At 32.7% G+C, this 14,361-nt stretch overlaps 1 protein-coding gene across 6 annotated transcripts in view; it reads left to right on the top strand.

Moving 5' to 3' along the window:
* Positions 1–12,973, top strand: part of DENND1B (DENN domain containing 1B) — a 317,390-nt gene extending 304,417 nt beyond the window's left edge. For all 6 annotated transcript variants that reach the window (XM_074308679.1, XM_074308673.1, XM_074308676.1 and 3 more), the window contains 3 exons: positions 10,345–10,424; positions 11,450–11,666; positions 12,415–12,973. In XM_074308679.1, the coding sequence (XP_074164780.1) occupies positions 10,345–10,424; positions 11,450–11,666; positions 12,415–12,960 (843 nt within the window). In that variant the 3' untranslated portion in view covers positions 12,961–12,973. The remainder of the gene's footprint in view (positions 1–10,344; positions 10,425–11,449; positions 11,667–12,414) is intronic.
* The last annotated feature ends 1,388 nt before the right edge of the window (positions 12,974–14,361 follow it).

The following is a 14,361-nucleotide window of genomic DNA, read 5'->3' as shown; positions in this document are numbered from 1 at the left end:
CTTTTTTTGTTTTGTGCTTTTATGTTCTATAGTTGAAATGGTATTGAACATTGAATGTTATGTAAATAAAATATTTAATTTTAAGTGAGACTTACTAAATTTTAATAAGTTTATTGAAAAAATAGTTTAATCTTTATTTACTTTAAATCATCTTAACATAAATCATTGAAGAGACATATCCAAAATCTTTTAGAATTAAACTTCACATTTTACTGAAAATGCAGCAGATGAATGTTGAAACCTTTTAAAATGTTGAAATATTGAAATATTGTCAGCAAACGTGAAATTGCAAATATCTTGCCATTTATCAAAATATTATATGATTATTTTTTGCTTTGAGGACACTTTATCCAATATCCTTGTTAAACTAGCTGTATGAACACTGATCAATAATGACTGAGGCCTTGCAAATTGTTCTTTGGAATACTTTGGTAAAGCTGACATTTTTAACCATTAATATTCATGAAAAATAACAGTTTTGTAATTGTGCCTTACCTTTATTTCTAGATAATTACTACTTAAAATAGTGTTTTTCAAGTATTTTGCAAGTTAATCAGATTGTTTAACACCAAAATATGCAAGAGTCATAATAAAACTTTCCCTTACTTTGGGAAATCTTTTCTAACTTTATAGAATATGGTCTGATGGAAGGGAAGGCTATGAATTCTTAGTAAAGTACCATAGTATGCCATTGGTTAAACTATTTAGTCTATGATATTTTGCAGAAAACTGAATGTAATAAATCTCTATTCTTGAAATAAATGTTTAGCCAGTCTCTTGGTTTGATGTAGAATAGATCTAGTGTAAGACTCATCTGTCTTCAATTTTAAGGGATTTTATAAAAATATATCATTTTTGGTCTCTTCTTGATTTGAATCAGTTTATAAATAAGTTTAAGGTTTATTGCTTTGAAGTCCTACAGGTCAATTGAATAGGGAATCAAAACTCAAACTAATAAAGAAAATGAGTCAAAATTAATCACAATAGCTACTTTTCTGGAGCTATTTCATATTTCATTTCTTTTGACAGACTTTCTCCTCTACCTATTGTCATTAAATAAATTTGTTTTAAATTTTTTTTAATTAGCCTTCACTAGGTAAGTAATCCAAACCATTTCCTGTTGCATGAAAGTGCTGCTTCCTGCACAAAGATAACCATTAAAGTTAAAGTTTTAGTATACATGCTTTCTCCCATCATCTGGATTGTAAATTGTTTGTAATATTTTTATCTTTATTTCCAATATAAGAGTTTTTGTCAGAATTTTAAAATTTTTTTTTGAAATTTTCAATGGTGTTTTTATTTTTTCCAAATACATGCAAAGATAGTTTTTAACATTCGTTTTTATAAGACTTTGTGTTCCAAATTTTTCTCCTTTCCTCCCTTCTCTCTCCCCTCCCCCTAGATAGTAGTCAGTCTGACATAGGTTAAATATGTACAATTAAAAGTAATTATTAATTAATTAATATTATCAATTAAGTAATATAATGTTCCAGAACAAGTATCAACTTTTTAAACATTAGAAAAATATTTCCTTGCCATAATTTAATGATGCTAAAGCTTTTAAGAGAACCTTTTCTAGATCAATCAACAAGATTTTATTAAATTCCTACTATATACCCCACATGCTATATCCTCTGTATGTGTGTATGTATAAGAACTTTATATATAAAATTGTGTCATATGTTATTGTCTAATATCATTATGGCTTCTTTTCTCAATTTCACCTATTTTTGCAACTTGAGATATTGAAGACCATTTAATTTTTTTTACCTAAAATGACTCTCCTCAACTTGTAACTAAAAAGACATTTTAATTATCTTTTATCTACTATAGACAAATCTCTTGTCAACTTCTTCCTTTGTACTTCTCAAACACTATTGTTATCATTATCATCAATAATATATCTCAACTGACTATATGTTCTAAACATCAAAGAGATCTAAGAAGAAATGTCTCTTGCTTTTAAAAACTTAATAGTCTAATTGGAAAAACATAGAAACATAGTCCTAAGATTAGTAGTCATATTAATTTCTGATATTTATACAATGCTTTAAAATATATTTTTCATTTTGCTTCAATCTGACACTCTTTGAGGAAGATGCTGTAGGTGTTGTTATCCCTATTTTATAAATGTGGAAACCATCACAAAGAAGATATAATTTGCCAGATCTTCTTAATTTCAATCTCCATGCTCTATTTTATCCCAATATTTGGCATGGATGGTGTAGACACTATATTCAGATTACTTCCTATGGCAAAACTTCAGGTTTTCTGGTAGTCTAGTATATCAATCAGAATATTAGTTTTCAGAGGATATGCTCACTTGTTAAGCAAAATATCATTTTATATCAGCAGTGAAGATTTCATAAGAATTCTTTATATGTTTACAGAATTAAAAGAAACCTTAAAGATAACCCCACCATAGACTCATTTGGTTGTAGATTTAAAGTTAAGAGAGACTTCAAAGGTATTAATCTCCTAATTTACAGGTAAGGAAATTGAAGTCCTTAAATTGTTAAATAATTTGGCCAAGTTTACAAGGTAATAAATAAGTAATGAAAAAATAATTTGAATTCTTACTTAGAAAGAGGAACCTTATAGTATGATTCACTGAGTTTTTCTCACTGTATTTCTTGGCAAACAGCTGTGCCATGTCCTCAACTGTGTTTCTCCATCCCTGTTGGTATGATTTCTTGTCACTCCATCTCAAAACTCTTCCTCCACTTAAGCTTGAAGTGAAATGAAAAAATAGTTGTCTTTATGACCCTTCTTTAAAAGAAGTGTTTGGGAGGATATTTTTGCTTCATTCTCTTGCCCTCCAGTCAGAAAGGCAGAGGTGACTGAGGATACTATCCATTGAGTACCAAAGCAGAAGCAATCTCCATATTGATGAGTTTCCTGACGATGAGATTTTTTGGAGTATATATGGGGAATTGGACATGATAATGGTAAAGTCAAAACCAAACACTGCAGCTGGTGAGAAAATGAAGGGTATGATTTATTTTCACCTCTTGTCCTCTCCCAGAATGCAAAGTGTATGCATCTCATAGTGCATGCCTCCCTCTGAGAACTTTCTAAAGCTGGCATCTTTTCTTTAACCCTTTTATTTCCTGTCATGTCTGTAGTATCTAGCACTTGGGTCACTTGCCTTGAAGCTTCAGTAAACATCAAAATAGTACTTAATTCTGGAGATGGGGAAAAAGATAAAACTGTTGACTTTTGTCCAATGATCCTGCCTTAATGATCAGTGGCCCCTGCTCCCTTACAAATACATTTTAACCACACTAATTAAATGACACTAATTATTCTGTGTGTTCTACTAATAGTAAAGGAAACCACATTATAATGCATAAATGCATAGAGCTATCCTCAGCATCTGAGTTCTGCATCTGAGATATGCTACCGATGTGACCCTGTGCAGATCACTTGCTTAATCCTTGACTCGTCTTAGAAATTCTTTCAAACTATAAGTTGTAAGAGACTAATGTGGAAATATTTTTAAACAAGATTGTACATGTATAATCTACACCAGATTGTTTACTGTCTTGGGGGAAGGGGAAGAAAAATTTGGAGCTCAGAATCTTACAAAAAGATGAATGTTGAAAACTATCTACATATAATTGGAAAAAATATGTTTTTTTAGGAATATAAGTTGCAGTGAATATATATTCCCTAAACTAATCAAATCATAGGTCTAGTTCCTAAGCCAATCTACCAAGACAAACCACAATCTATCAATTATATATTATGTTATTGGACTTACTCGATTTGGGGTAATAGGATAATTTATACTAATCTCTTGTGTTTTCCTGCATTACATAGCAAAACACACCAAATAAAAAAGCAGCAGGAACCTCAACAAACAAATGGATTTTCTGCGTGCTTGTTTACCATTACAGCATTTTCCTTCACTTAACTTCTTAGTTTCACAAAACTCAATTTTGCATCATTGTAATATAAGTAGTAACATCTGACATGTATATATTGCTTTAAGGTTTGCATAATACTTTACTTATGTTATCCCATTTGATCCTCACAACTACCCTATGAGGTAAGTGCTATTATCCCCATTTTATAGATGAGTAAACTGACTGAGAAATTCCATGATGTGTGGTAACACATCTAATAATTTTGAGATAAGATTTAAATTCAAGTTTTCCTCACTTCAGATCCAGTACTAGCTATTATATATATATATATATATATATATATATATATATATATATATATATACACACACACACACCACCAATCTAATCAACAAAATGTGAAAAATTCTTATTAAGGTAAGATTGTAAACCAAAGTCCTAGTAGAAATAATATGTACATTCTTCATTTCTCATCATACTGCAAAAACTCATTAATTTACCCATAATAGTTAATGACTAGTTATTGTCCCCACAGAACACATGATATTAATAGGTGCAGGGAACTTGTGACTTTATAACTAGGATCTAACTATTACAACATATGGCACCCAAAGTGGGGCAAATTCTGTGGGTCTGGAGGAAGAGGAGAGTTCAGAGGGATATAGTGTAAAAATATGTTGTAATACAGGAGCCACCTGACAGTGACTGCTGGAGATACAACCCAGACCTGCAGAATGGATCTCCTCTTGTGAGAGGGTGATACAAGGAGACTGAGAGGCTGTTGAGTTGTCTGACGTCTCTCCTCTTCCTTCTGCCTCCAATTTATTTCATTCCCGTCCACAACATCTGTGTCAGTAAAGGCGGCCCCACAACTCCCTGAAGTTTCACAATCCACAGCTTTGGAGGCTTCCAGAGAATTGACCTGCCCTTTCACCCAGGCATGGTCCTTAACACTTTTTGAGACAACTAATTTTATACTTTCTGATTTTATGAATATACAACTTATATCATTATATTCTATTGAGACACTAGTATTAAGAAGCAACAAAAAAGGAATTTTGTTTCTTGTAATAAATTTAAGCAAAAAGGCTAATATACTTCAGATTAGAGAGGAAACATCCTCTCTTTTCAAAAAATTTATGAAAAAATTAGCATACACTTCACAATACAGAATAACTGTAAACACTAGAGTATACAGGCAGTAGAAGGTTTGTCTACATTTCTGACAGATTTTACAACTTCCATATCCAGCAGAACTTTGAAAAAATATTTGTAGTATTCCTTTTAACATTTGTAAAGAATGTTTTTCCCCCTACTTTTTTTTCACTAACAATGTGTGCCTGTCTCTCCCTCACTGTCTGTTATATTAGCACTCTAAAAGAAAAGCTATCTATTCACAAATTCATACTGTACTGTGTTTTGACTAGGTTGGTACTCTCTGGTTGATATTTTATGGTGTAAGTGTTTAATGGCTCTCATGAAGATCATAATACACTTTGTAATTTGAGTTTTTTTCTATAACACAATTATTTTCTGACTAAATATGATCTCTGCTAATACATAGTTCATTCCATTGATACTTGCACCTAATTATTCTCCACATAACACAGATAAATGAAACTTTTCCCCATCTTATTGTAACTTTTAAAATAGTCTTTCTCCTCCCTCATTTGTAGATATTTTTATTAGAAATCATGATTTCATTAATGTGAATTGTAAAATTATTGAAGAAAGCTATTGCAGCCAGGATTTGTTATTTTTGTTCATTTTTTACATATGTAGCTCCACATGCAGCGAATTTTCTATAATATAAATTAATTAAATCCCAGTCTTCTGCTGACCTCTATTTTTAAAGTTATGGCGAATCATTTTCCCATATTGTATTTCCTAGTATAATGTTCTACTACATTATCCACTTGAACATATGTAACATTTTTTCAGTGCCACAAATACAGGATTATAGATTTAGAAGTAGAAGGGAGATTAACATGTAACATGTAACATAAACTCATTTTGCTGATGAAGAAGCTGAAGTTAAGGGAAATTAAGGACTTGCTCACCATGACACAGAAAGTAACCAGTTAGAGGCAGGATTTGAGCCCTAGTCCTCAGGCTCCCAAAACCAAGTCTCTTTCCATTATAAAGTACTGTCTCCTCTATAATTTGCTGGAAAAAATAGTCCAGTCACAACATGAGTTGAAATTTTTCACTTTCACATTTTTCATTGCTAATTTCTATTCTGGACAAAAAAGCCTCACAAAGTAGGGGCAAATTTTTTTGAAAATTGATTTTATCACTACTATTCAGAAGTTGTTTTTGTTCATTAAGCTTATAATCTTTTTTTTTTTCCTTTATCGGTTATTTGGCAATTTTTTGGTATTATACATTAATTACTAGTCTAGTTATGTAATGTTCTCGTCTCTAAAATTTAATGTTCTCTGGGAGCAGGTTTCTTGGGAAGCTTCTGAAGGCAGCCTTAGTTTCAGTTCATTTTAATAATCACCTCAAATGCATCCAGGGGTTTAAGTCCAGATCCTTTATTGTCTCCTTCAAAATAGCCCGGTTAGCTTTCTTAGAGGCCTGTCTCTCTCTCTCTCTCCTTGGTTCTAAGAGCTCCTGCCGCTAGCCCTTTGTCTCTTCCAGCTTCTGCCTCTAGCTCCCTCTGAATCCAAAGCCCCCAGCCAGCACAAAGGTGGAATATTGAATGAATCTCACTCCGCCTCTGAGAGTGGGCTTGTGGGTCTGCCCCTGAGAGCTTCTTGCTTGTATGCTGTGCACTGAGTATACTCCAATCATTACATAACTAGGAAGCCATTATTTGTTATAGGATTAAATCAATGCTAAATTAGATTTAATCACTGTCTCCTCAATTCCACCTAGTACCTTGTCTCAACTTCTGGCCCATAACATCTCCTTGTAGGATCAGATCAATCATACTGAACCATGCTAAATTAGATAATTATTGTCTCTATCCATTCCACTGTCTTAGTACCTTGTAAGAATCATAACATAGTTACACAATACACTGACAAATAAAAAAAAAATTTAAACATCCTTTAATGTCATAAACTAGTGGCTTAAGAAAGTCAAGATACTAGCCAAACAAATGGTTAGAGTAGATAATTTAAGTAAAAACAGAACCTGTAATTTAATTAGTTTCTCCAACCAAGATCATTCCTTCCCTGACATTAATAAATAAAATGGTCTTTCCTCAGTCCATATTTAAATTTTCTTTCTTTACAAGATTAGAAATTAATTTTCCCTACTCTATTTTCTTTTCCTTGTGTTTTTTTTTGGGGGGACACTTCACTGTTGTTCTCTTGCTACCTGTTGGACTGTTACTTTTGAGTCTACTTTGCAGATTCATTATCTGTGCCCTATTCTCTATCTGAGTGTACCATATAGTTTTATCCCATGGCAGATCAATAATCAATAATCAGTCTTCTTTCTATTTATCAATGAAATTGTGGGTAAATACTACCTCATCTGTTCCACATCAGAACATTCCATGCAATGGATCCAGCACAACAGCCCTACCCAGAGAATTGTTAGTTTCATCAAAGCCCTTGAAATCCTCTGAGGATAACCTGAAATCTGAAAACCTTCAGCTGTCCAGTATCCAATGCCCAAACCTCCACCTGCACAAACAAAATAGAATAGTGACCATTTGTCTGTGTTTTAGGAACTTAGTTTAGATAGTTCATCAGGTAGCAATAGATTTTATTCCTATTTAATAATCAGTTTTTTAAAAGAGAGAATTTGTTTCCTTTTTTTTTGTCTTCTTGTATCTGTGTGATCCCTTGAGTTCCTATTGAGTAAACTATCATTCATCTTTTTGCAGATAAATTCCAAATGTACATATTTAATCCTTGTCTCTCTTAAGGTCCTGCTTCACATTTCCAGTTTCCCATTTGACAATTATACTTAGATGTTCCAAAGTTGTATTATATTCAACATATCTGAAACAGAACTGATTTTCTTTTTCTTCAAACCTACTCTTCCGTTTCTTCTCTATTTCTGTTGAGGAAACCACGATCCTTCTAGTTACTCAGATTCAAAAAATAAGATTCAACCTCAATTGTTTTTTAACTGATCTCTCAGAAGGTTAACTTTATGTTTTTCTCTTAATAGTATTTTATTTTTATAAATACATGTAAAGATAGTTTTCAATATTCATTTTGTAAGACTGTGTTCCAAAAATTTTTCCTCCCTTCCTTACATTCCCCCTCCCCCAAAACAATGTGATATAGACAATATTCCATATTATTAATCCATAACTTATTCAGTCATTCTTCAGCTGATGGACTGCACTCAGTTTCCAGTTCCTTGCCACTGCAAAAAGGAGCACTTACAAATATCTTTTCCCTCTTTTATGATCTCTTTAGGAAACAGATCCTGTAGAGACACTGCTGGATCAAAGGACATGCACAGTTTTGCATAGTTCCAAATTGCTGTCCAGAATGGTTGGATCATTTCACAACTCCACCAAAGCATATTAATGTCCCAGTTTTCCAACATTTATCATTATATTTTCCTATCATCTTAGCCAGTCTGAGAGGTGTATAGTAGTACTTCAGAGTGTCTTAATTTGCATTTTTCTAATCAATAATGATTTAGAACATTTTTTCATATAACTAGAAATGGCTTTAATTTCTTTATATGAAAATTGTTTATAATATTTGACCATTTATCAATTGGGGAATGACTTGTATTTTTAGAAATTTGAATTAATTCTCTACATATTTTAGAAATGAGGCCTTTATCAGAAACGCTGTCTATAAAAATTATTTCTCAGCTTTCTATTTCCCTTTTAATCTTGACAGCTTCAATTCTTAACTTTCCCTCACCTTCATATTCATTTTTGCCAAGTCTTATTCATTCCACTTCCTTAATATTTATCAAATCAAAATGCCCTAACTACCATAATCCACCCTCACTATCCTTGCCTGGACTGTTGCAGAGCCTTCTATCTGGTTTCTTCAATCCATTCTCTCTCCACTATAATTTATCTTTCACCCAGTTATCAGGTTTCATTTATAAAGTTCAGATTTGACCCTATCAGTTCTCTGCTTATTAGCTGCTGTGACTCTGTTTTGCCTTGAGAATGAAATTCTCCTTTATTTTTCATTTTCTGTCATTCACAATCTAGCTTCTTTCTCCCTCCCCTTTCTCCTCCCCTTTTCTTTCTATTCTTCTTCCTGTCCTTCCCCTTCTCTTCTTTCTCTCTCCTTTCCTTTTCTACCTCCCCCTGTCTCCTTCCATCTTCCCTTTCCCCCTTTTCCTCTCTCCTTCTCCTTTTGCCTCTCCCTTTCCCCTTCTCCTTCCTGCTTCCACTCCTCCTCCTCCCCTCTATTTAGTGCAAAATAGAGGAGCTTGAACTTTATTCTTGAGAAACAAAAGAGGGAAAGAGAGAGAAGGAAGGGGAATGGAGAAGGGGAGAGAGAATAAAAGGGGGAGAGAGAGAAAGGGAGATGAAAGGAGGAGAGAGGAGGAGGAGGAAAGGGAAGATGGAGGGAAGTTGTTAAATGGGAGAGAGAAGGGAAAGGGAAGGGCACCAGTACAATGCAATGCACTTAAGAGCTAGAATTTTTTGTTTTGTCTCTGTATCCGCAGTGTCTAGTATAATACTCTGAATGTAATAAATATGAAATAAATTCTTGAATTATGACATAAAATAAAACATGAATCCTTCCTTAAAGACTTCTGACAATCTCTTGCACATGCCATCTGCTCTCTATCATCCTCATCTTCATCCCGTCAGAATGTTTTATCCTGCTCCTGTTTCTGTAGGTTCTGGTAGACAAACTTTTATTCTGTCTTGAAGTTATCAAGGCCTCTGTGCAACTTCAGAGTCATATTCTCACTGCACCCCTCTCAACTTCATGTTCCAGTCCCTTTTATTGTCTTCTTCCATTAAATGTAAGCTTTCTAAGGCATTCCTTTTTTGTTATTTGTATTCTCAGCTCAACACCGTGCCTACACATTGTAAACAAGTGCTTTTTTGTCTATTTTAGAAGTGGAGGTAAAATTCACTAGGCAACATTCTAGATACTCCTGGTTTCCAGTTGCTTATCAGTTTTCTTCACTGGACACTTCCCACTGTTTCTGAATTGAGGAACTTTGGGCAGTTACCTCCAATGGTGCTTTTTTAATACTTGGTTGTAGATATGTATTATTTGCATGTCCATAAGTTAAGAAGAAAATGTGTATGCATATATACACAGTATATAAACTATATATATATATGTGTGTGTGTGTATATGTATATATATGAATATATTTATACATACATGTATATGTATTCAGGCATTTTTATAATGAAATTACCAGCAAAATAACTGCCCAATTCTCTAATCTTGACTATTTATTAAATAATAACTACTTGATAAAGTATTATTTCCAGCTCTTCCTCAAAGTGATATTGTTCTAGAAATGATATTTAAACTGATCAGTAATTATTAATTATAACTTTTAGGCATGCTTAAAAAGACCAGTTAAAAGTACTGACTGTGTCCTGTTTGAAGATGATGATGATGACATGGACAGAGCTAGCAAGTGAGTAAATTATTTGTTGACATGTTATTTAAGGTCTTAAAGCAAGTGATGTTTTGGGAATTAGAAAATATTTCAAGATGATAATATAGTACAAAACAGTCTTATTAGCCACTAGATCTTCCCACGCACGTGTCTATAATTTCTGTTAGGGGAGACTAAGGCTGGTGGTTCTCTCAGAGTTGGGACTTCTGAGTTACACTAAGACAAGAACAAATCAAATATCTGCCCTATAAGCCTGCTAGTGAATTGTAGCAGGTTAAAGCACCAATTGATAGCAGAATGAGGCCATACCAGCTGCTATACTTCAAACCTGGGCAAGAGAGATTCAATACCCCAAAAATATGGGAGAGAAAAGAAAGAAGAAAGGTGGACAGACCAGATTCTTGGGTGAATGACTAACCTTTGTTCCTCACAATCAGCATTCCATTTCCCTTTGCACAATAATTCCATATTTTCTGGAATGTATTTCCTCCTTAATTCTACTTCTTAGATACTCTATTTAACATTAAATCTCAGTTCAAATGCTATTATCTTTAAGGACTTTTTTCTGCTCTCTCAAAATTGCTAAATGCTCCTCTGACAAAATCATCTTGTATTTTATTTTGTGTGTTCTCAATTATGTTTTGTCTCTCCCTATGGAATGTTTGTTACTTAAGAGTAATAACTGTTTTAATTTGTATTTTGATAATCTATTATAGTGGTTGGTGATTAATACAAATATTGATTTATTATAGTCGAAATTTTTCATTCTTGATCCCTTAGGATAATTTTTGTCTAATTTTCCATTTTATTAGATCAACAAAGTTTGAATTGTTATAAAAATCAAAATCTTTGTCCTTCAGAAACTTTGGTTGTGGGATATAATGTGCATCTTTCCTATCTTATGATTCAATTGATGCATACTCTTTCATTCGAAATTCAAACATGAATATTATAATTAATCAAAAGTTGTTTACATGCAGATTTTGCAATCTAGAAACTTATCTTTTTGCATACCTTCAGTTCTGCCTTTCTTTTTTCTTTAGGTTATCATCAGAAGACAGTGAGGAAGCTTCTGCTTATTTTTATGAAAGTGATGATTCTGTTGAAGCTAGAGTAAAGACTCATTATCCTGGTGAAATGGACTTACTAGGAGAAATCCTTGATACCTTGAGTACACATAGCTCAGATCAAGGAAAGCTATCAGCTGCAAAGAGCCTGGATTTTTTTAGATCAATGGATGATATTGATTACAAACCTACGGTTAGTCTTTTTTTTTTTCTTTTTGCAATTCATGTTTCAACTTACAGTCTTAATTGTTACTACTTTTCATTTGTTGTGTTTGTTTGGGCCTATGCTAGAATCTGTAGATTGTTTAAAGTCATTTTATGCTAAGCTGTGTTAGGTAAGTGCCAATACTTCAAAAAACATATTGCCATTTTATTACCTAAAATTATGCTTAATTATCAAATTCCCTGTAACTTCCTTGGTTCAGATCACCACTGTTGCTAATTAGACTTCTTTTAATCAAACAAAAAAAATTAACTTTCAATCCATTATACTTTTTCTTCTTTGGGGAAACATTTAAATGAAGTATGTTGTTCTGGAGTTCCCAGAAATATTACACACACTGATTTTGACAGTTATTTATAGCTTCCCATTTTATTGATTGAAGATTAATAATAGTATGTGTACTGTATTACAAAATATCTAGCATACATGATATTATGTGTTTAGCCTTTGTACTAGAAAAAGATCAGATGTACACCCCATATGACATTGAATGTGTAAGTTCTAAGGTGAGAAGTTCAAAAGTAGAATGGGCTTGGAAGCTAAACTTCTGTTTCATTCCTATCAATACTAATAGAGAAATTTGAGAAAATTTAGTTAACTTCAGTCACATTTTTCATAGAGTTGAACATTTATTCTAAAATTTTAAAAATGCTAGGGAAAAGTTATGAAGTTTTCATTAAAAAAATAAATGCATGTCTTCAATTGTATATTCTTTCAGAACAAATCCAATGCACCCAGTGAGAGTAATCTGGCGGTACTTTGTAGCAATTCTGGTGATCAAGCTGAATGGAATCTTGGTCAGGATGATAGTGCTCTTCGTGGAAAACATCTCCCACCGTCTCCAAGGAAACATGCTTCTTCTGCTGGTTTAACAGAATCTCTTTTCATTCTGAAAGAGGAAAATGGTGAAAAACCCCTCCATGCCAACAATGTGAATTGCCCAGTGATGGTGGCAAATTCAACTTCTCCTGCAGAATCAACTTTACACCTTGATTCTTCAGAAGATTTACAAACAAATAGTCCTTTCCAAGGAAAAACTGACAATAATGAAACACTAAGCCATACCTCAGATGATCAACTTGATCTCCGCCTTAGACAACATCTATCTACGCTAGTTCCTTGGGAAAAAGATGGGAATGAAGTAAAGGAAACTTCTGGAGATGTTGGATTACTTCATGAAGTAGTGACATTATGTCATATGACATCTGCATTCCATCATGGTTTAAATATTTCAGAGGATAACAGCAGTGGAAATAAAGCTTAAGTTAATTGTCAAAGGGAAGATCACTTTCTTCAAAGGTTCATAAGGAATCCTCTTAGACTTTCAAGTTATATGTTAAACAGGTTTTGTAGGAATCATAACTCTTATAATTTTGAAATAGTTTGCGTTGGTACATGAATTTTGCCTGCTCAGAATTTAATGGCTATTTCATCTATTGATTTGTTTATTCAAAGTCTTAAAGATAAAGCCAACAGTGCTGTTGTATTCTTAAATCAGGTACTAGTTTGTTGAGTCTACATATTTAATTGATTGCCTCTGGAATATGGTGCTTAATGTCATCCATTTCATTTATCCAGAGGGAAACATATATAACTTTCAGATAACCAATTAGTACTGCATCCATTTGGTTGAGCATGAGTTGAACAAGTTGTTATAAAATGAGCCTGAAACTCTTAAAATACTAATCAGCAAATTGCCTTAATATTAAGCCTATATTAAATATTACACAATAATCATGAGTCATTTATAAGACTATACTTGTCTTGGAAGGCAAATGTTCTGAAGAGCAATAATGACTTTTTATGCATTGTGTCAAGGGCCAAAAGCACTTTTGCTAAAGTAAAAGAATCTCATAGAAATGTTGCATGTGATTTATAGAAAGAAAAATAAGGCCATGTCTTCCAAAAATTTGAAAGGTACAAGCTTACGTTTTATTCAGCATATGAAGTGCTGAAACATAATGTGAAGTGATTGAAATTCTGTTTACAACTGAGACACTTTAGTTTCCTTTGCCCCCATGTACATCTCTGCCATCTAGGAGTCTTGAGAAAGGGAAATATGGTATAAACTGAATTTATAGACTATATTCATTTTATCATTATTTGCCAATCTTTTGAAATTCTATTTACTTTCAATTTTAACATTTTTCTGGATTTTGAAATTTTGAATTAGGGTTTAACATCTTCTTGGATTTTGAAAAGGAATAATGAACTATTTCATAGTAATAGAATAAATCCAAAAGTACAGCTAGAAAAAGTAGTGAAATATTATGTTTAAATTTTGCAGATTTTTTTATTTTATACACAATGGTATCATTAGAAAAAAAAAGAATGGGACAGTATTTTTAGGAAAAGATAATTAAACAGTTTATTTGGAAGGATTTTAAGAGGCAGTCTAATATTAGACCTTCACTATGAAATATTTATTAAGGGAATAGTTTTTCCATATATGCTTGATTTCTTAAGTACATTTTTAGTTACCAAAGCTCTTTTTAAAAACTAAAAAAATTGTGCCACTTGGCTTTAAAACATTTGAGCAAAAGAAAAATTGTTGTTTTTTTCCCCATCCACACTCCACAATTACAGTCGACATTTTTATATCCATTTAGGTTTCAAATGGAGAGGATAATGTGTACACAGTACCTTTTGTGAAGAATTTTTTTTG

Source organism: Sminthopsis crassicaudata, chromosome 4 (assembly GCF_048593235.1).
Source record: "Sminthopsis crassicaudata isolate SCR6 chromosome 4, ASM4859323v1, whole genome shotgun sequence".
Taxonomy (NCBI): Eukaryota; Metazoa; Chordata; class Mammalia; order Dasyuromorphia; family Dasyuridae; genus Sminthopsis; species Sminthopsis crassicaudata.
Note: the sequence above shows the minus strand (reverse complement) of the source record. Positions and strands in the feature narration are given on the sequence as shown.